The sequence below is a fragment of the Cyclospora cayetanensis genome, unplaced genomic scaffold (assembly GCF_002999335.1).
Source record: "Cyclospora cayetanensis isolate NF1_C8 unplaced genomic scaffold, CcayRef3 CcayRef3_contig_99, whole genome shotgun sequence".
NCBI lineage: Eukaryota > Apicomplexa > Conoidasida > Eucoccidiorida > Eimeriidae > Cyclospora > Cyclospora cayetanensis.
Window position 1 is genome coordinate 72008 of NW_020312773.1, and position 21439 is coordinate 93446.

General features: G+C 48.8%; 2 protein-coding genes and 1 non-coding gene across 3 annotated transcripts; 1 reads left to right on the plus strand and 2 right to left on the minus strand.

Moving 5' to 3' along the window:
• Positions 1-6998: 6998 nt before the first annotated feature.
• On the minus strand, positions 6999-8209 carry LOC34623420 (26S proteasome non-ATPase regulatory subunit 9). The gene is made up of 3 exons (XM_026336243.1): positions 8080-8209; positions 7540-7812; positions 6999-7369 (listed from the first exon to the last, which is right to left on the minus strand). The coding sequence occupies exons 1-3, from the start codon at positions 8207-8209 to the stop codon at positions 6999-7001; spliced, it is 774 nt and encodes a 257-aa protein (XP_026192028.1).
• Positions 8210-8936: 727 nt separating this feature from the next.
• Trnay-gua lies at positions 8937-9020 on the plus strand. The gene is given in 2 exon segments: positions 8937-8973; positions 8985-9020. It is a non-coding gene; the product is annotated as a tRNA-Tyr (tRNA).
• Positions 9021-10227: 1207 nt separating this feature from the next.
• Positions 10228-14439, minus strand: LOC34623419 (centrosomal protein of 135 kDa). Its single transcript, XM_026336232.1, has 12 exons — positions 14320-14439; positions 13686-13781; positions 13420-13500; positions 13020-13245; positions 12667-12769; positions 12356-12437; positions 12176-12208; positions 11969-12022; positions 11614-11814; positions 11143-11365; positions 10759-10880; positions 10228-10380 (listed from the first exon to the last, which is right to left on the minus strand). The coding sequence occupies exons 1-12, from the start codon at positions 14437-14439 to the stop codon at positions 10228-10230; spliced, it is 1494 nt and encodes a 497-aa protein (XP_026192017.1).
• Between the last annotated feature and the right edge of the window lie 7000 nt (positions 14440-21439).

Consider the following 21439-nt stretch of genomic DNA (forward strand, 5'->3'; position numbering starts at 1 on the left):
GAAGGCTTGCAAGACACTTCTGAAGCCAATTTTGTGTGGCCTATTGCAAGATCGCTTAGACTGACTTGCGCTGGCCACACAATACTACTGACCCCGGGAGTGCGATTCCGATTGGCCCCTACTCCTTACGGTTAGTGGGCCTAACCACGGGAGGCATATCACCCTGTGGTGCAAGCCCCTAACAACTGCTTCCTTGCTGAAACCTCATTAGGACAGCCTGGTGCTTAGAAAGGGGGCATCGCTCAAAACCCGCCGAACAGCCAGCCACAGAGGAGCTGCGGGGGAAAAAGGAATTTCTATCTGAAAGATCGTATTCAGGGCATATACAGCGGGCTGCAAGACCAGAGGATGTCATCTCCTGCTAAGGAGGATCAGGGGATCCCGATCGATGCCGAATAATTTTAAAAACCAATGAACCAGAAAAGGCGTGCAATGCATTCGGTACATCCAAGAAAGCTGTGCACATCCATCGCCTTCCACTTAGCTGTCTTCTCCGTGGCAGGTCATGCCGTACTGAGAAACCGGTGTTGGGTACTGGCGTCACTCAGGGCGTAGTCCTCTCCTACTCAGCGCATTTCACTCATACCTTCTTAAGGAGCACTGTTCGGGGCCCAAGAGCCTTTCCACGCTCTATGAAACATGGCAACGGCCTTTGTGACTTGGGTCGCTTACAAGCGCCATTATACAAGCTGTCCTGCTCCCTCTATTGAAACAAGTAGAGCTAGAAACCGTTGCAGCAGCTATTGCTGCAAGGCAAGGCTTCCATTAACAGCTTGAAAGCATGCATGCATCAGCAGTCTTTACATTCACCCAGAGGCTGTGGCTTCAGCTGAGTGCCTCCCCACTTCGTGCCTACAGTTTGGAAATCAAATATTACTGCAGGGTCGCCGAGGCTTATTGTGGTAAGCCACTTAAGGTAGCGCTGAATAGCCCAGCCCGTTTCGTTCGATGCCTCTTTCCGGCACACCCTAAATCGCCAAACGTAGGAACTTTTTATGCTACCTTTTGCGCCTAAGCTGCCAATAGGAAATCCACCATTTCTCGTCGCTTTTCACTATTCAGGCCCGCACCGTGTAGCACTGAGCCTTTCAAACCGAGTTTTGATGGAAGTCTTGAATGAGCCTGCTTCGTTCTACTGCCCAAAGGCTACATGTTTCTGGGCTGAAGAAGAGGATTGCCTGCAGTATTCCTGGCTGCGTCCGCAGAGCAGTCTGAACCGCTGTGTGTGCAGTTACTTTGCGCGCACACACACGCACACATAAGAGGCTGCCATGGCGTCGATTGATTACACCCTGCCAAAAATACGATGCAAAAATGTTCACCCCAATTGATATTATTATAGAGATTCTACTCCTAAAATCTTCGAGCTCAGCTCCTGTGGAATCAGTTACTTTTAGCGTCACTGTGAGACTCGGTTGTGTCGTATCGCTTCTACCAGTCACAGTAGGGAGATTTGTGGCGCCTACGCCTTACCCTGGCATTGCACAAACTCTGTAAAATATCGAAATTCCATAACTCATTCAGTACTTGGTTTAGCTGATAGGGCTCTGAAATGACGGAATAGAGGACAACTGGGATGCGCAAGCATCTACAAAGTGACCGGAGCGCTTGGCCCAAACTAGGCGCAACAACTTCAAATGAAGATGGCCTCAGTTTTTATTTTTGTACAGAAACGCTAGCTAGTTTCACTTTTTAGAAAGTAAAAAGGACAAATGACGACGGCAAGCAGTTCATACTCTCGTGAACATCAGTGTAATAGGCTGGCCATACCGAAACACTTTTTACCGTTATGTTGGACTACTTTCTAGTCTTTTATATGTTCGGTTAGCTTATATGCTGCACCTTATTGCTAATTCGATACAAGTAGCTGCAATTTTGTGTGCGTATACGCTAGATAAGCTGCGCGCCTCCCTTCCAGTGCTCGGACTGCTTTGAGGGTGCAACTACAGGAGCCTAGCTGTCCTACCCTGATATCAAAAGCTATAAGGGCGCAGGCAAAGACAACCTGGAGCTGTTTTGACACCACTCTATGCCTGCTTACCAACTCTAAATGAAGTCCTCAGCTAATTGTCTGCATAGGGGGAGCTTGAATGGACAGCTACGTGAACTGCTGCACTTTTGTACACATCAACTACACTTTGGTAGCATTAAGTGCTGCAATGGCCAGCTCTCATCTCTTGATTCTCAGTGCGCGTACACTTAATAAATGTCTTGAGCTGTCAGCTGGCATGCAGCTCTAGTCGGCATTTGCCCTTGACCAGTTTAGCAGTAGTTTCGAGTTAAATAGCCTGCCTCCTCCTACACAAGATCGGAACGGTAGAAGCAAGCTCGAATTATACTGTCCGGTAAGGACACGATATCCCAGTATTGTGGTAGGCAAAGTCATACGTATGTGCTGCGGGTAGAGGATGCCACCCCGCTCAGTGTAACTTGCCCGACGATGTCTATTCAAAGTATGACTCCGTCGGCATACACATTCATTCCTCTCAAATTCATTTACTCAATTATTCCAAGTTTTGTAAATGCATTGTGAAAGCTAATTACAGCGTGCCGGTATGACTTTGGACAAAGCGAGTGCTAAAAGAACCGGTGGTTTCTATGCACCGTTGGTGGTGCGCGACTCATACTCATGCTTTTGGAAGCTGTTTGCAGGATGTATACGTAATACCCCAAAAGACTATAATACTGGTGCTTTTGTTATTATTTGCTGGTAGAATCTCAGTGGATCCGCGTCGTGTACCGTAACGGCGTTCACTGGATCCAGTCAAGGCACAGGAGCAACAAGCCCAGCTGCCAAGGTACATAAAAATTACCGTAGGGGAGAAGTGCAAACCTAGATGGCTTTATATAAGCTCGGGCTGTGTAAACAGAAGACTGCACAGGAGGCCCCATACCAGTTCAGCTTGAGGGCTCCCACCGAAAAGGGGCGATCCTCAAAAGATTCTTGCTTAGTGCTACTTGGGGCGGTCTTCCAAAAGCGCCACTTGCACAAGTCTTAGCGCCCCTTCGCGCGCTTTGCTTTTTGCCAGTGCTTTCTCCACCTCCCTTGGGTGTCCTTTCCAGTGTTGGTTCCTTCCGACCGATGCTGTCATCCGCTCTGGTTCTGTTCACATTTGTATCTCCGCAGTATTTTCTGTTTTCCGCTCTTTTTCGGCGTTCCCGTGTGTGATTCCTCCTGCTTGAGCTAGTTCCTACCTGTGTTTTACCCTCACGCCGTTTTGCTCCTTATCGGTCTCTGTCTCCCTTTCCGACGAACTGTTAGTTCGTTCGTTATCATGAAAACGTAACAAAATAACAACGACTACAGTCTTGGAGGATTCAGGATGGGCCCCATGTGATGCTGTATAGAGAGCAGCAACTCTTGGAGTAAAGAGGACACCGTAACTACTGACTCACAAGTTGGCTGCGTTTGCCTCCATACGACAACGCACGTTGCAATAAATGTCCTTGGAGAGGCTGTATCGTTTTCCTTGAAGATGCTTCAATATCGTCAAAGGCGAATCCTGCATCACGGGTTTTCTCCGCATTGGAGCAAAGTTACAGACCATGCTACTGCAGTGGAATACGGAGGGCTTCACAAACCCCCGCTAAGCTTGATGGTGCTCAACGGAATAGCTGCTACAAAAGGACCTATACAGCAAGATTATCCTGTTTCAACACTTGCTGCCTGTGGTAGCTCATGCCCAGTGAAGTGTGAATGTAACGGGCTAACCTACCATTGGACACTTCATAGCGCGCTAGTAAAATTTATATTAAATTAGGAAGGCATTGACTAATTGGTTTGTTTCCTCGTACAGGCAATGTTGACATAAAATGGCTGGCCTTCTCCCCTCATCGAAAACTCTGCGGGGCGCGGGAAGGAAAGGCTGGGAGCGCTTCTAAGAAACACTAGATAATTTTTTATTGAGTTTGCATTCGGTCTGGATTAAAGTGACCACGTATGGAAGCCTTATCTAAGCACCGTTATTGTTGAACTTGGCCGGCTATTCTGAATGTAACGAATGCCTGTGAGTCATGATATCAATGTTGGGGAAAAGCCCACGCAAGTTCACACTAACGGGATACGGAATAGTTCTAACGTTGAACTGTATTGGTTCGTTTGTGATGGAGGCAGTCACACATCAAACGGCCTTCTCAGCTCATTTCGCCACTTTGTGATTTATCAACTCACGGTTAATCCCGAGAAACTAAACCTTGATCCCCACATAATTCTCTCGTGAGCATAATAATGTCGTGTGAAATCTAGCAATAGTGCAGGTTTTACGGAGCACTGCTCATATGGCTTCGTATTTCAAAAGCTGCCCTCATACCCATCGCGCAGCCATTCCTTGCCGTTCTCCAGTAGGATTGGCATTCACCGCTAAATACAGACTGATAGCCACTCGAACAATACCTCCCGAATCACCGATTCAGACATATAATAAAGCATAAGGTGTACTCCTCACTGAGGAAGTGTCGGTTACACAGAAATGCACGCACTCGTGTAAATTTAACCCGTCCATAACCGTTGGCGGTGTACCACCGCAGGCACTCGCCAGAACTGTACTCTTCTAGACAGTATGTACGGTCATTGCCTCAATTGCCGTTCATGCCGCATGGTTCAGGGCTGAAAGCATGCAGGCAGCCCCCACAAGTAGTACAGTCACCGCCTTGATTGCTGTACATGCTACATTGTTCAGGGCTATAAACATGCAGGCAGCTCCCATAATCCATCACTGCTTGGAACCCTGATCGTGCTCGGCTTGAGTCCTCGGCCTGCCTCCGCAGTTACAGCGTTGCTCCATCCTCACGCCTTCCAGGCAAGAATCTATGTGATTTCCACACCCTTTCCTAAGCAGCACACGTATTGCCAAAGACAGGGGGTCCATATATTACTCGCACCCTAGTTGGTGTCTGCAGGTTCATTGGTTTTTGCAAAACCCTAGATAATAATGGGGACGTGCAGCTTTTTCGTTCCACTCTAGCGACTACTAAGGTGTTGGGGTGAAAGTAACTAAACGATTGGCAATGATCAGAGCGACTGGGTTTTCAGGCATGCAGGTAGGCCACACATAAAACTGGATGAACGGCAATGAGAAGGGATACAATAGAAACAAGGCAGAGTTTAGTATGCAAAATTGCTATAGCCCGAGCAAGTGGAAACGTGGATACTATGCAGGAGGCTTATTCCTAACCCATAATGGACTTACCAGGTGGCCTTTCCGCAAGTGGCACAAGTTGTTTGATAGCACATCTTCCTTTGGCATCCAGTACGAACTAGGAAGAAAACGCAGAAAAAAGGGTGTATAACTCACCAAAAACAGTTGCATCCACTAGATACCGCCATGGATTTTTGACGAACATTTCTGCCATGACAGTTTCGGGCGGAGCCCCTGGTTGGCACTGTGCTGCACAGTCGCAAGTAAGGATCCCTTTCCCACAAACCTCGCAGCGAAGAGCGATCATGTTGTAGCTGTTTAAGATCAGTTTTCATCATTCCGGGAGGTTGTCTATTTGCATGATTGGAGGTGTATAGTATATTTTTTCGACCTGCTGGTGGAACCGCTGGTGTAGAGAAGAACTTCAGCCCTGACAGCATAATGCATTGCTGCACTGCGCTTTAGACTACTGAAAGGCAGACTGTCTCTCAATCTTTGCATTTCAAGCTGCTTTTCAGTGTGGTTTGCCTACATATGGGAGAGCAACGGTGGTGAGGTGGGGAACAATGTTCATCCAATTGCCTCCGTGTTATCGTTTCCCATATGCCATACAAAGTGAGAGCAATTTAGAAGCAAAGTGGGTGCACAACTGTGGAATAAAGTGAGAGCAAAACAAGGCATATTGACAAGTACGGCGACGTTGCTCGGCCTTCAGGAGCTAACACGTCCTCACAGCAGCTCCGGTGCCGTAGTCTTCGTCCTACTGGTCCAAACCTCTACAGCACTTCTGTAATAGCTAGGTGAGTCATTGGTCCGTAGAAATTTTTGTTCGCCGTATGAGTTCCTGAACTTGAATCCCGTGGTCGCTGTTTTGTAGTCTTGCTTATGGTGGTGTATACACGACTCCCACAGGTGAGATGGTGCACTCCCCTCGATATGTGGTACCCACAACTAAGGGAAAGTCTTCCAGCATACGCTACTTCTGTGTAAGTAAACTTTTTGTCCTTAAGAAATGCTATATATGTTGGGAAACCTATTTCCAGTAGCCTGCAAAATACCTGGACGAAGAACTACGCCCGAATAGCGTACTTGCGATGGATCAGCGTTGAATTCACTAGCGAAGCGTCATGTTTACTCTCAAACAGCTTTTGTGGTGACATACTACTGGGTAACCATACTGGTAGCGGTTCTAGAGGTCAGAAGCTGACTGCCAACGAAATCCCAGTCCTACATATGGATCCACGCGTTTTATTTCCTTGATGCGATTGGCTTCTTTCACCCTTAGTTGCAGCCAACCGGGGGTCTCGTCTATGAGGGCACTGTATACCATGTTTAGGCATGGAAGGAGATCATAACGTGTACGCCAGTATATGGTTCCAACCGAGCTGTAAAGCAGCGAAAATTCGGGCAACGCAACACGGAGTGGCATCGGCTCTACAGGAGCAGCCGAAGCACAGCTCGAGGTAGATAACTTTTGAAGACTCCCTAAAATTTGCCCTCTCGCAAGCAGTAATACGCGAGCCAGCGTTAGCTAATAAACGGTATCCATGGATTGATCCTGTCTGTTGCCTACACAGCTCAACATGCGATAATACAATTACAAATGAGGACTGATATTTTCAGCTCGCAGTCAGATGTTTCACCGTATGGACTAAGCGGCGTTAAGCCATGAGTTCCATTAATTTTATGGCTCGCATAGTGCTATCGATTCGAAGTGTACATCAAGATGACACAATACTACTGCGTTGGCTGGACGAAATGTCCATCTATAAAACTATGAGAAACTTTATTGCGTCGACTCGACGCACACCAATGAAGTTTCCCACTCCTGTCTCATCTCGGTGTGCGCCAACCAGGACGTCACTCCTGTTGAAGTGGTTTTATATGGCAGCCTAATAGGCCCTTGCCGTGCCACTGGCGGGGTACTAGCCACAGTGAAATGACCCTACTCCCACGTTGCACAACAACTGGCATACGTTCGTTCTCGTAGCGTGCAACCTCTCCAGGCAGCAATTCAAAGATTTGAGTAGCAGTTAATGCACGACTGCTGCTATCTCCGCCAGGTAGGGGCCCCTTTCTATGATTCTGAGTAGAGCCCGCTGCTGCATTCCGTCCGACCGGAAGGCGCAGAGTGCCAAGACGTAAGACTCGGTCACCAGCAGCTATTCCTGCAATGCCACTGGGGCCGCCCGGCTGTAGAACATCCACTACCGCGAATGCGGGGCCCTCGTCTGAAGCAAATGCAAAAGAGGCAAATGGGGGAGTAGCATAATACAGCAAGTCCTGCAATACCTTAAACGTTTAGCACTTCGGGTTGTGCAGCTTCAATCACAGATAACCTGTCTAATTGCCTCAATCAGCGCTGCAACGCTGGCTTGATTCTTCCGGCATGGGTCTTTACCTTCAATCGGAGGCGGGGGCACTTCGTCCTGCTCTCCAGCCACTTCGGTAGTGTCTGGTTGCTTAGGTGCTCTAAGGTCCTGCTGATCGATCTGCGCTTTCGCCGACTCCGCATGCACACGCAACAGTATTTCCTCAAGCTTCCGCTGCACCTCCCGGTAGTCTGTCTGTAGACAAGCCAGCTGATTCCGCGCACTACGCACGGCATGCACATCGATATCTGCCCTAGGAAAACCCTCCTCATCAACCAAAGGGCCCTTTAGACCCGGCATCCCTGAGGCAGCGGACACAGTTCAGACACTGCAGGCAATACAAAGAGAAACTAGGCGCGGCGTAACGACCAAGAGTGTAGCTTCTAGCAGTACCATCAGCAGAGGCCCAAAGAAAGGTGCCAAGTAGAACTAGGGTTGAGGAGGGCATTCAAGGCATCCCTTGACGAGCATCAGATTCCATGGAAGCACGACGGCCAGCCTGGCCACAGAGTCGTGTAGCTGAGTTCGCTGTGCCTGCAGCAGTGCAAACAAAGGTTTTTCAAGCCCACCTTCGGATGTAAGAAAGCTGGCGATAGCCTCCATTCTCTCTTCAAGCATCTGCCGCTGTTGATACATCTGCTCAGCTTCGACAGCTGGGGAACAGGCAGCCTCGCATTTTGGGGGTACCTCAGTCGCCATTATTAACATCAATGAGGTGCCTGAAAAAACACTGTGATAGTATGGGGCGTCTTTGGCGGCCAATGACCAACACTCTCCGCTAATCATGAACCGCCCACTGTAAGTGTTTCCGTCAGTGCATGGAAGCTGCCTGACCTGAAGAAACCTGCGTCCCGTACTGTGCACAGTACAAGTTTACGGCTTGAATTTATCTGTAGCAACCCTTAAGTGCAGTCCTGCAATATTACATCAGGTACGCCACCACTCCACAGAGCAGCGAACGGGGCTGGTGGGCGCCTGTTCTGGTATTATTAAACGTGCATACAGTTCGCAGAAAGCTTAACATAGGATGGTGGATATGCTGGACCGTTCGCTTTGGTGTAAGCTAAACGAAGAAGATGTTAGCACCCAATGAGTATCCGTGCTCATCAGGCTGAAGTCGATCCACGTCCATTACGCGAAAAAAGTGCCGTAGAAATCTGGGGCTTTGGTACGGTAAATTAAGAACATGTGTCTGAGGAATTATAAATCGAAAACACACCCTCAAAACACTTCCTTGTCAAGTGCTGTGCAGTGTCCGAAGTGATAAAACTCCTGTACCCACTGGCGCATGCAGGGCGCAGCGCGAGGGAACGCACTCTTCCGGTCTTGTCACAAATGGCCGCTCATATTTACGAGAAGGAGGGAGTTTCTTTTCATGATGAGTAACTACTAATCAAAACAAGTTTGTAGCTGCCAGTTTTCGACACCGGTGATAGCTCAGTTGGTAGAGCGGCAGACTGTAGATGCTGCGGGAATCTGTTGGTCCCTGGTTCGATTCCGGGTCACCGGATGCGTTTTACTGTCTGTGGGGACGCTAGGTGTTCAGCGTGAACTTCGGTGCAGCGCTTTGTTTATCATCTTGAAAATGTAATTAACAAGATCTATGGGTAGCGGTGGCAAAGTTTTAGAAACCTTCGTAGAAGACGGCCACTGTCTACCCAGCAAAGAGCCCTAGTCCAGAGAACGCAAACGAATACAGCTGTGTGGACGCTATGCCTTGCACCTTGAAATGTGCAGCAGAAGCTCCAGAGTGACACCAGCAGTCGGTTAGCTTTTCGCCACGTCGAATGCTTGGCCATTTATTTCTAGTGAAAGTATTTGATCAGACCCGGCATGGGGATACATAGAGCAGCAACCTTCTAAAACTGAAAGAGTCTCTGTCAGTACGAGGAACCTGCTGAGCACTTCATTCGTTTTCTTACGAACGCCAGTCCGAAGGCAAGAAGCGATGGTGGTTCGCGTCTACAGCCACTACACTCTACCTGGAAAGGCTTTTTCCTGAGCCAGCTAGTGCCACCCTCACCGGGCGACTCTAACCGTGCCAAGCAGTCGCACTCGTCCACATGGAAAGCCTCTACATGTCCCAGTGTAATTAATCGATGTAATGCATCTCGCATGGCTCCCTAATTAGTGCCGCTCGATGCAACCTAGTCTTGGAACACCTGTACTAAGCCTTGAACACTCACTCGCAATTTAGTTCTCTAATTGCCATGCTGGTTTGAATCCACCGTACCCAAAGAGGGAGAGACCGATATACAGAGAACGCAAGATTACAGCACGAGATCAGCAGCTGCTCCTGCAAATACTGGAGTGTCCTATTACATCCCATAGGCACATCTAGCCAAGAGTTAGACAACTGACCTAGCTTCAGAATCGTGCTTCATGTGGCAACTACAAAATGCCGTAGCATGCGCAACAACAGAAACTGATACAAGCCGAAAATGCAGTGCAGTGCATAAGGGCTCAAAGTTCATGCGCAGTGTTTGGAGAGATGTTCAGTCTATCCGAAAGACAGAATTTATCGTGTGCACGAAAATGCAGATGCCTCGCATCATCAGCTGACTGCCGTGCGCTTTGGCAGCTGCTGTCGTAGTGCTAACGCCAGGACGTCCGTGTGCCCCCCTCCTCCCCATCATCCATACATCCGCTACACCACCAACATCAACAACCAATAACAAAACACTACCCTTTGTGAAGAAAAAAGTATGAGTAATCACTTATTCTTCGTCAGCCTCCTCCGGGGTAGGTGAGCTCCCCTCCGCGGTTTCTCCGTCCTTCTCCTCTGTCAGCTTCTCCTTCTTTGCTAGGGCCGCGATTTTCTCGTTCACTGTCTGTATCTTTGCCATGATGTCCGCTTTCCGTTCATCAACCTAAGAAGACAATGAACGGAATATGATACTCTGACAGGCACAGTGACCCATTCGGTCAACAGCTGTGCGCCTGCTAAAGGCACTTGCCCGAATCTGCAGGAAACGCCAATGTATGGCGTTCACGCCCACTGTCTCGACGAATAATAGGCCTTCCAATAGAATTCCACGCACGGCGCACGGATCAATTAAATGTGGTTGTAATGCGCATAGGCTACGTTAGGGCGGAGTTTACGGAGCTTCTACTCTTGGATGCGCAGCAGCAATTCGTGAAAGTTTTGTGCCAATGAACTGCATTGATAGCCATGGCCTGCCGGGCTCCCTGGCACGCTAACGGGTGTCTATTACGGTCCTACGGGCCACAGTGGACCTCTTACTAACCTTCATAGCGCTCTCTTGTTGCATTTCTTTGTACTTTCGGAGCTTTGCGTCAAGCTTCTCCAGGCAGGAGGGAATGTCTTCTAGCGTAACCGGTGCAGTCAGCTGTTCACAACAAACCAGCAGCAATCAGAGCCGTGAGACCACGGAAATTCCTTGAAGCCTGCAGCCCACTGATTCACTGTAAGGATAGGCAGACGATTTGTTAAGGCAGCCACGCGTCCACACAGGGTAACACTCGACGAAACAGCTCTATAGACACACCCGCAGCATTTAGTAACGCCGCTCTAGAACATGATGGCACACCATGAATAATTTTCGACTCCATTGTAACAGCATCGTCTGCGTCATTCCCATCCGCTAACAGAAATATGCCGTCTGCGTGAATGGACAGACAGACTAAAGCTGCACATCCAAGTCGCTGATCTAAAACTACATTGTGGCGTCTTACTCCGCATTGTTCGAAGTAGGTCAGGGTTCCCACGTCGTATTTGAGGATCTTAGGTTTTTCCTTTTTCTTCTCATGGTCCTTCCCCTGTTTGCTCTTCTGCTTGGGAGCGAAAAAGAAGACCTCCTTTCGCTGACTCTTTGGTAGAAGAGCGCCTGCCAGCTGCAGAGAAGCCCATGCACGCACCCGATGCAGTCCGCCAATTCCAAATCAACTACTTTCATATTTTCGTTTTTCCATTTTCACCATACTGGCTACGTAATGATCCAACTACGCCGAATAGAAGCCTTTCTCAATCAACCATGTATCTGACTGCTCCTGTAATGCAACTTCATGAAGCCCATGTAAAGTGCCTGGCACCTGCTTTTGTGTTAATGTGCCGTGGGAAGCAAGCAGCAACCGTAGCATACGTTCTCATCTTCTTCATCTGCCTTCTTCTCTTCGGTTGTGGCGGTACTGGGCTCTTCAATGATCTTTTGCAAGTATTGAATGGTCTGGGAGAGCAGCAGACACTCTGCCTCGTACGGTAACTCCGACTCGACCCGTTCCAGGTCGCGGGTTAGCTGGAACCGCTCGTTCTCCAAGTCGCGCCTCTCACGCTCCTCACGCATCTGCAATCAAGTCATTAAATGGCAGACTTTTGCTTTTTAATGAACTTGAACCACCGGTTTATCCACGAGACGCTGGTTCACGACAACGCGCTCTGCTTTAAGATGCCGATACCTAGGAAGAATATATCGCTATTATGGTAATTTTTAAAGTTACCTTGAGGCCGCGTTCACGCTTCACTTGTTGCATGTAGGCTTGATGATTTTGCATCTGACACAAGCATAGTGGAAGGCGAAATACATTGAGGCAAGTGCGTAACCGCCGCAGCCCAGGATTCTTCGTCTGCGGCTTATATTCTACTGCGCAATGCAAGTTGTTTTAATGCCTCGGTTGAAACATAAACTTCAGTGGCCTATTACGTACCTCGCGATTCAGCTCCGCTAGAATCTCTCGGCGCTGCGAAGAGCAAAAGCACGTGAAAAAAACCACCGCGGTAGCATACGAACGAAAAATCCGAGCTCACTGAATGACTTTCAATTTCAAGTTGTGTGAAATAATATGGCTTAAAACAAATTAGATAGAATGAATAACAAAAAACCTCACGTTCACAAAATGCGTGCTCATCTCCTTATTTAAACGGTCCCTTTCCTCAATCATTTCCCGGCCAGGAGCAGTCGCCCTCTGCCTGCGACACCAGAAGGAGCGTTGAGCCAAGCTACCGAATCACACAAAGCCCACTGAAGACTATTGATGCCTAAACAAAGCTGCGCAAGAGAACAACTCGAGAGGGCATCGCACGTAGCAGAGAGCAGGTCGCAAGAATGCAAGCGCCGAGTTGGCAGGAAGGAATGCAAACTCAAGGCAGCCTTCAAGGCCGGATCCATGGTCTTTGTCAAGCGATTTTTTGGTGTTACCTTTTTTCGAGCAGCTCCTTGTATTTTTGGCTTTCCTCGCGCTTTTGCGTGCGGAGCTCGAGCAACTTCGTGCGAACCTCATCCAGCATGGCCCTCAGAGGTACTGAGCGGGAAAACGAGAGGGGGAAAGCATGCTACTGACAATGCATGCACAAATGGAGACAGAGGCAATGCTCTGCTGGGTTAGTGGCTACGTCCGGGGAATTTACAGCACTTTCTTGATAAGGTCCTGCAACTTTTCGGTAATGTCAAGGTCGCTTATGTCCGCAGATACTTCCACTATTCACTAGCCACAGGCACGGCTCGAAATAGATGCTTCTCCTGCTATTTTAATCAACTTGCATCTAACGTACCGACGGATGAATCCTCAATGCTGCTGGCGTTTTGCTCGAGCGCCTGGTACTTAAACAGCAGGGGTTTGCTGTTCTTAAGCCTCTTAATTTCCTCCAACAGCCTTTTCTCCTCCTTAAGAGAAAGTGTCGAAGTCATCATGCTGTGCTCTAGGGCCGCCACCTTCTGGTCTATGTCTTCAATGGACGAGAAACCGATCTTCCGACGCAGATCTGATGCGGACTGCTTCTGCGGCAAGTCCAAGAGAGTATCAAAAAGTGTTTGGCAGTATAGAAACGAAAGAAACCGGCTCAGGAAGCCTAAGAGGACAGCCTTTAAACACAGGCTTTTATTCCTAATGGAAGAAAGCACACTAAGGCATAGGGGGATCCCAATAATTTTCAAAGCGTGCAAATGACTCACCATTTCGGCACCCTCTTTCTGCTTTGACTGGATCTTCTCGAAGAGAACTTTGCGCTTTTCCTCGAGCTCATCAATTTGCTTCTGAACAGCGAAGCCGCAAGAGAAAGAAATATGCGAGACGCGATGCAAGGGACCTATGATAACAGCTTGCACGGAGGTTTAGGAATCGCACTGTAATATTCTGGCTGTTTATAGCTCAAAGTGCGAAGCAGGAAACAAACAGACTGGCAGTAGCGGAGAGACATCCACCGCCACACACTACATACCTGCAGAGCATCTAGGCGGGCCTGCCTATTTTGCTTTTCCATGTTGTATTCCTCCCGCCCGCCGATGACGGCGGAGATTTTTTGTTGGAGCTCATTCTGCACAACCCATGCAAAAGATGTCGCACGAAGCCACTATCTCCGCCCTCATAAAACGGCAGACCGCGCAAGGAGACTCCATATAAAGCGCATTCCACATGCAGCAGGATCACGTAACTCCCGGCGCATTAATACCAAATGTACCCCAGTAGAGAATCGCCCCAAAGTGAGAAACGGATCCAATTGCTTTTTTGCGAAAGTGTGCGTCACACGGAGGCAGGTACCGCCATGTGGTGGAAGGCTGTTATGAATGTCCGTAAGTGGGCACTGGGCGTGAAAGTAGGTTGGGATGGTTTTGCATGGACTCTCTGTTAATGCCCCCTGTACTCCCCGAAGAAAGGTATTTAAGCAGTCTAGAGCGGTAAAGTTGCGGCGCGAAGGCGGACGCCAACTAGAAGGCGCTTTGCAGACACGGCATGCACTGTCTGCGCGTTCCGTGTATCGTCAGCTGCTCTCTACAGGCAGAAGGGTAGCTTCCAGCTATAGTCATAAAGATCAGATCACACAGACGCGAGTATGGAAGAAAGATCCGACGCACGATCTTCGCCTTCAGCTCCTCAATAGCCGCTGTCTCGGCCTGCACGCGGTCCCTGTATAACTTCTCGTCCGGCTTGGGCACGGGCTCCAGCTTCTTGGTCTTGTCTACTTTCCCCGCCATTTTGCTTGGAGCTGGCCCTCGTCGCCCCGGAAGCGCAGAGAGCCGAGAGAGTGCAACTCGGGACGGACAGGTCGCTGTAGCACGTGCGCGTGCGGGGGCGAGGAACTACTCCAGCGTACGCGCAGCAGACCCCGGCGGCGGCTCAGAGCTTCCTGTTTGCTCCTTAGAAATGGACCAAAGGTATTTCTAGAGGGCCCCCTAGCGGGGGTTCGCGAGACAGGCCCATGGGAGCCATGCAGGACTAGGGGAGGGGTTGCTCGCAGCCCCGGACGCTCGGCACATCTGACATTGGCCGCCTCCGCAAAAAACGGCCAAAATCTTGAACATCCCCGCATTATGAGGCTGCTATGGACTTCTAAGTCGACTATGATTCTCCTTGTATTGCTACTAGTACGGATACAGAGAAGGACGGAGCATGCAAATACTTGAAAAATGCACACGCAGGTTCTCTGAAAGGTGTTGTTCAGTATCGCAGCCAGAAACGCGACTATTTACCATTTTGCAGCGAGTTTTGCGGGCTTCCCAGTGCCATTCAGTGATGCTTCTTGGTTCCTGCTCGTCCGTTCGCCCACGGTTCTGTTTCTCCTTGGGGGACTGCGTTGTTTACCGTTTTTTTCATGGCGGCTCCAGAAAGTAGCTGATAGTTTTCTTGACAGAATGTTTGCCTGCATCTATAAAAGTAAGTTTCTATTCCCTGTCCTCGAGGCTTTAGAGCCTTGGGCAGTACGAAAGGAACAATCAGGCTGAAGAGGGGGCTGCACACAGGTACTTATCAAAGGTCCGTGCAGCAGGGATTCGTGTGTCTCAGACAGGCTTAAATACTTGATTAGTCAAGCTAGGAGGGTACAATGGTGAAATTCACCCAGACACTTCGTATGGCAACACTATACTCAGGTGTTCTTACAACCGTTTTTGAGGGCTTCCATCAACGACTTCAGTTAGAGGACCCTTAATTCCAGACTCAACGGAATCCTAACAGAGATGTGAGGGAATGCTCCTTGAAACAACTCATGCCTTTCCCTGGCCGTGCTTCGCAGCGTTCCCCATTTGAGGGCAAGGGGGCACCTAGGCTGGGCGTTGCTGCGCCCTGTAAGTACTCCTAGCATTCACAGGCACAACATGGCGTCTTCAGGTATTGAGCAAAGAATACCATGCAGCAGATAATACATTCGTACAAAGGAGTTAGTCAGATCCTTGCCGATTTTTAGTCAAGTGCAAGTAGTACAGTGGACTGCTAAAGCGCGACAGCCCACTGCCCTTGTCCACGTGCCGATGTCTAACCACACGCCCTCATGTTCGTTACCTGTATGTCGCGATCAGCCGCATGCAGGAGAGCGGGAAAATTGCCGTACTATCACAACTCCTTTGACAGGCGGAAACGCCAAAGCAACACGAAAAAGAAAGCCGAAGCGCATAATAACCACTGGAGCGAAATCGACGGGAAGGCAGACGCATTGGCCAACAAAGAATGAGCGACTGAACGAAAGCAAATAGCAGCGGCACGACGGCTCGAGTTTATTGGTGCGCTGAGATATGAGCATCCTACTCCGGGACAGCCGAAGGCAACTAAAATGTGTAAAGGGAGATAAAAAAGGATACCAGTTCAGCAGTACCTCTGCGCCCAACAGAGTAGTTCCTATATGCGCATACAGGCTTCAAAGATCCAAAAGAGACAAAAGCAAGAATTTAGTAATAACAAATGTGAGTGTACCATTGCTGAACCAAGTAGAGAGCACGAATAACAACCAGCTACTTTTCAAACACTATACATAGATGATATTTCAGGCAGAGAATGCACTGGAGAGGGAAAATTACCAAGGAACCCGTGCAACAACTGTCCATGGCGGCTAGTATTGTAGCTCAAAAACAGCTGTAAAGTCTTGCGCAGGTAGCAGAACCCGCAACTGCTCTTCCATCAGCTGCTGAGACTAGCATTCCCCACAGCACCTTAGTAGGAAATATCATCTAGTAGCTCCTCGGTTCTCATCAGTCTTTGAGTCCAGCACTTTGAGGAGTCCCTGGAGATCCTCCCTTGCAGCAGTCGCTTGCCCGCGCGGTATGATTCAAGAATAATTGGTGGGATTTCAAAATTTCTTAGGGAAGCCGATATTGATAGTCCTGTGGCGTCTAACGCTTTGGGAAATCGGTAAAGTGAGAGAGGGCATTTACTCGTGAGAGGGTGGCGAACGATCCCTATCCCCTGGACACAAGCTTCTTAGAATGCTCATCGTATAATTTAGCTTGTACAGCCCGCTGATCCAATAAACAGAATATTTTGGCTCGAAAGCACGCAGCCGAACGCTGTGTATCACGATTGCGTGCTTGCCACTCATGAGCTCTTTGTGCGTGCATTCGCGTTCACTAGTCGGCGGTTCTCCATATCCTTTCGCTGCTAGGTGTGGCTGGCGACCTCAGACCACCAGGCCCGTAGTAGACAAGGGCCCCTCGAGTTAGATAAGGTGCGCGGGAAAGCAATGGCTATACGATTATTGTGTGTTATTACAGGCCCACTTAGCACAGGGAGGAAGATCAAGCCATATGCACGTTATCTGCCTCAGAGTGGTCCACAGTGGCCATATTATGTTCAATGTGTATGCTGGTAGTGAGGGCACGTCACAATGCACTTATGAACTTCGGATCTTTATCGGTGGGATCATTCCTGAAGTTCACAGAGATGAGTCAAGAGTGATTGAGCAATTTGTTGAGCCTTAATAGAGCAGGAGCAGGGGGTGAAATTGCATACATTGCTAGTCCGTCGGCAGGCAAATCGGTGTTGTCATGACACTTTTTTTCGCATCAGTTCATATTTTCTCAGTAGCCGGAAGGCTCTGCAAAATCCATGCGTAGAGGAATTACAAAGCCTTAGCTGCTAGCCATCTGCGCATGAAAGCGCATGCTTTTTAGCGGCGAAGCCCATCCCGGGCCCGTAGAAGAACCGTGAGAGCTTTTGCACTGTAGTGTCAATCCCATCATGGCGTGAATAAACAAGCTCAGCCGCTTTGCGCAGAACCGCACAGCGGAGCGAATTCGGAGTGTACACGCAACAGAGTCCTCGGCTTCTGTTGAACCACAGCAGGCCATTCTTTACGTAGCAGCAATTCACCCATTTGCGTGTCGAGACTTGGGCAAGGTAGCGAAGGCTTGGGTGTTGAAAGCGTAACACGCCTGCAAGTTTGTCCAACAGCAACCAAAACGCATCACAGACGAGCGGCTGCGCTGCACAACAATGTTTTGGGGGGCCTAGCAAGAGGGCGTCGGCGAATGCGATCGTGATGCACCTAGTATACTTCACTGTAGGAAAAGAAGTGCGGCGACCAATGAACAAGTTTAGGGTTATCGAAATCCCGAAAGCTCCTCTTAGCTCACGTAAAGGGCTGATGGCCTGTCTAGACTGTTAAGTGATGCCCATGAAGATAGTGTCAGTGCTTTTTTAATTCCCCCACACTGCATAGATATCCTTTTCCCGCACTGGGCACCACTGCTTGGTTGTAGGGAAGTAAGAACAATAACGAGCGAAAATTTGGTGTTTTCAAGAGCCAGTAGCCTCTTAGCAGAGAATTACATTCACTGCCACGTCACTGGCATCGGTCGACAGGAAAAGCGGTTCTCGTAATAGGGCAGCGCATATCCGAGGGTTAGGATGACAGGACAGCGCCCTTGCTGCGGCGTCAGCCCACTCTATAGGTCATAGACTACGTTCTAAGTAAGTCTGTCAGCACATAAGGGAATGAATTTTGGTAATAGCGTGCAAGCCCGTGGGATTTCGCACCGTCTTTGCTGGATCGCAACGATAATAGTCACCCGTTGATTGGTTAGGATTTTTTTGGGACCTGAGTCTATTCCAGGAGCTAAAACTCGGAATCAGGGGAGCACAACTGTTTCCACGAAAATCCAGCACTTGCGTGCTGTCACACACCATTGCTTTTCCCACAACAGTTGATGTGCACATCGTAGGTGCTTTAGGTGCTCTGGAACATTTTGACTTCATACTGGTGCCATTCATCCAGAGTGCCAACACCCTGCCTTGACAGGCACACCAACGTCCTTGTCCACCTGGTATCGTAGTTCAGCTGGGGCATTACCAAGTCCAATTTGCACACAGGTATACTCTAATTTGCCATAGCGGCCGTGCAAGCTGGCAAGTAGTCGGTGAAAATGAGGTAGTGGGAACTTCTGCTTCGGAGGAAACTTGTTTAGGGGTTTACCATCAATGCGCATATCCCGTTTTCTGTTCTTTTTGGCACGAAAACCTGCTTCCACCCGATGACACTGGCTGATTTCTGCATGGCGGTTTTTCAACAGATAATCTGCCTGCCGCTCAACAGCCTCGTTAGGCTGTGGGAGCTTCCGATGTTGCGGCGCACAGCTTGGGGGTGACCCACGGATAACCTTAATACGCTGCTCTTGACAGCCAGCAAGTGGCCATCCTTCTTGTAGCCAGTCATTACTTGACACATCTATGGACTCCCCCATAATAGTTGCCCATTAGCTGTTCCTCTATTTAACGCTTTTAGCAGATTCCGTGAATACAGAATCCGTTGTAGAGCGGCTAAAGTGCAATGCATGCAAACAACCGTCTTCCTTCACCGCATTGCTGAGCCCCCACACGAGGACTTGGTCTCAACTTATTGCGGTACCGACGCCACCATGCTCTGCGTAAATTATATAAACATTGCTGAAGACACAAGGAAGCGTATCTTCTTAGAAATATCGGACATACTACACTCCAAGGAGCGCAGCTGTACCGTACGTGGGATGTTCACGGCAAACTTTTCGATATCTAGTCGTGCCTTGGTCGAACTGGGACAGGTTTACGCGAGAGGTCATGGTTTATTGAGATCCGTTCTAATTTCCATTTGAAGTAGCACCTAAGCGATGCAGCCTTGCCAATCCGTGTGTCTTGCTGCCCGTCAACAAACCAGAGTCATAGGACCGACGCTAAAGAGCAAACAGGCAGATGCACTTTTGCAGCATTTCATCGGATAGCAAATCCACTTCACATTCAGTGTCAAGTAATGCTAGCGCTTCTTGGCTACTAATGTTACTTTTTATCAGCGTAGAGTTGAACCGTGGGGAGTCCCCAAGTATGAATTTACTTTTCTGCGTCCCCCTTCACTGCGCCGTACCATGCATGGGGTCCTTCCTTTTCCTTCTGCTCCTTTGCTCGGCATGCTGCCTGCTCGAACTGGGGATGGACACTCTGGTCAAGCTCTTTGGTTTATTTATCTGCGTGCAGTCCTGGATTATTTGACCCCTACTCCACAATAGGGGCAGATGCGTTGTTGGGAGTTGTCTGGTGCTGCTTTGGATCTCGGGTTCCGTCTTCTTTTTCCATTCTTAGCTAAGACTGTAAGCTGCGGTCTATTGACGCACTTCCGACATCCATGACCTTCGAATTCCGACTCAGATCTTCCTTTTCAGCTCAAAACACAGGAGGCGCACTCATCTGATCCTGAGTTGTTGGATTTCCACCAGCTGCGACAGGCATAACGGTCGGCTGTAGGATGACTGAGTCTCTATCCACCCTGTTATGTTACTCTGGATAGACCTACAATAAATCGCTGAAAAGCAGCTGAATGGCTATGTTGTACCTATTGAAATTCGAAGGTCTATATTAGTATACTACCAACTGTTTAACCATGCTTTAACGCCCTTAATTTTCCTAACGCTTACTTTTGAGCTGACATCAGCATACACTTATGCGTGGGAACTTGTACAAAGGCTTGAAGTATATCGGTCTCTGAATGCAGGTGACTTCTTCGACACGAATCGAACCTCTGCTGAAGTACCCCTCCCCTCCGATTAACATGTCACAAGGAGCACTCCTTCCTGCTCACCTGGGAGTTACAGAACGATGTATATCTCCCACCACCTGATTGAATCGTTAAATACTTCTCCATCCTGGAGGCCATCATACTTACATGCTTAGTATGACCACATAGACGCATCCATCAACATTTCATCTCCTGATATGCGTATTTCTACTAGGTGTCGAGCTAGTGTGTTCACATTAGTTTTGCAGGGAGACCTCTGCTCACCCTTGAAAGCGTTGTGCCCGAGTGTACTTCGATCGCTAGAGGCCGACCCCCAGATTTGTCCAAAAACAAATTACTGAATTACTAAGTGGCTATATTGAAACAAGACTAGTGTTGTAGTGAAACCTTGTATCTTGCAGCACCCTCCGCCAGTGGATGGGCGGAGAAAAGCTTCAACGAACCACACGGTGCTACCAACTGTAACGCCCTATCTAAGATCTTCGTACGGATATACTTAAATTGAGACTCAATGAAGGCTGAATAGAAAGTTCTTGAGTAATTTCAAAGGAACACCCGCCCTCTCCGCCCGCAGCTCTCAAAGGCCGCGACATTAGAGGAGACGGTTAGCTAGACATTGCCTAGCTGCACCCCGTAAGCACTCCAAGCCTGCGCAGCTAGTAACACATTGCACCTAGTGCACCCATACAAAAGTCTGAATCTTCCCGCATCGAGCTAGCAGTACTCTGCGAAAGCCAAGATCTATAGCTAATCTAGCTTTAAGCCTGAATAATTGACGCACTTGCCTGAACATCCCTCTCCGTAGCTCGGATCATTGGAGATAATCTGGTTAATGGAAATATCTAAAGCTTCCAGAACCTAAGACTGCGGCCCATCAGACTCATCTGCCTATGTAATCCGCAAACAGGCAGCCTTTTCAGCCTTTCAACCCTCCTGAGCGCATGCATATAGTTTGTTCCTACGCAAAGCCAGAAGAATGCGTATATATCGTGTTGCCTGAGTCACGGAAATCTGTAGCAACAAAGCAGCCCCGCATGCGGCAGAGCGACTAAACAAATATATTACAAACTTATGTTAAAGTAACCACCAAATTAGGTACTAATGAATGTGACTATCGGGTCACAAAGCCTGGTTTGCATTAAAGCTGCCAACATAACCGCCTTGCATTGCCAGTGGTGTGGGCCATTTTTACTAAAAGCGACTCAATGTTTTCTAGCTACAGTGCA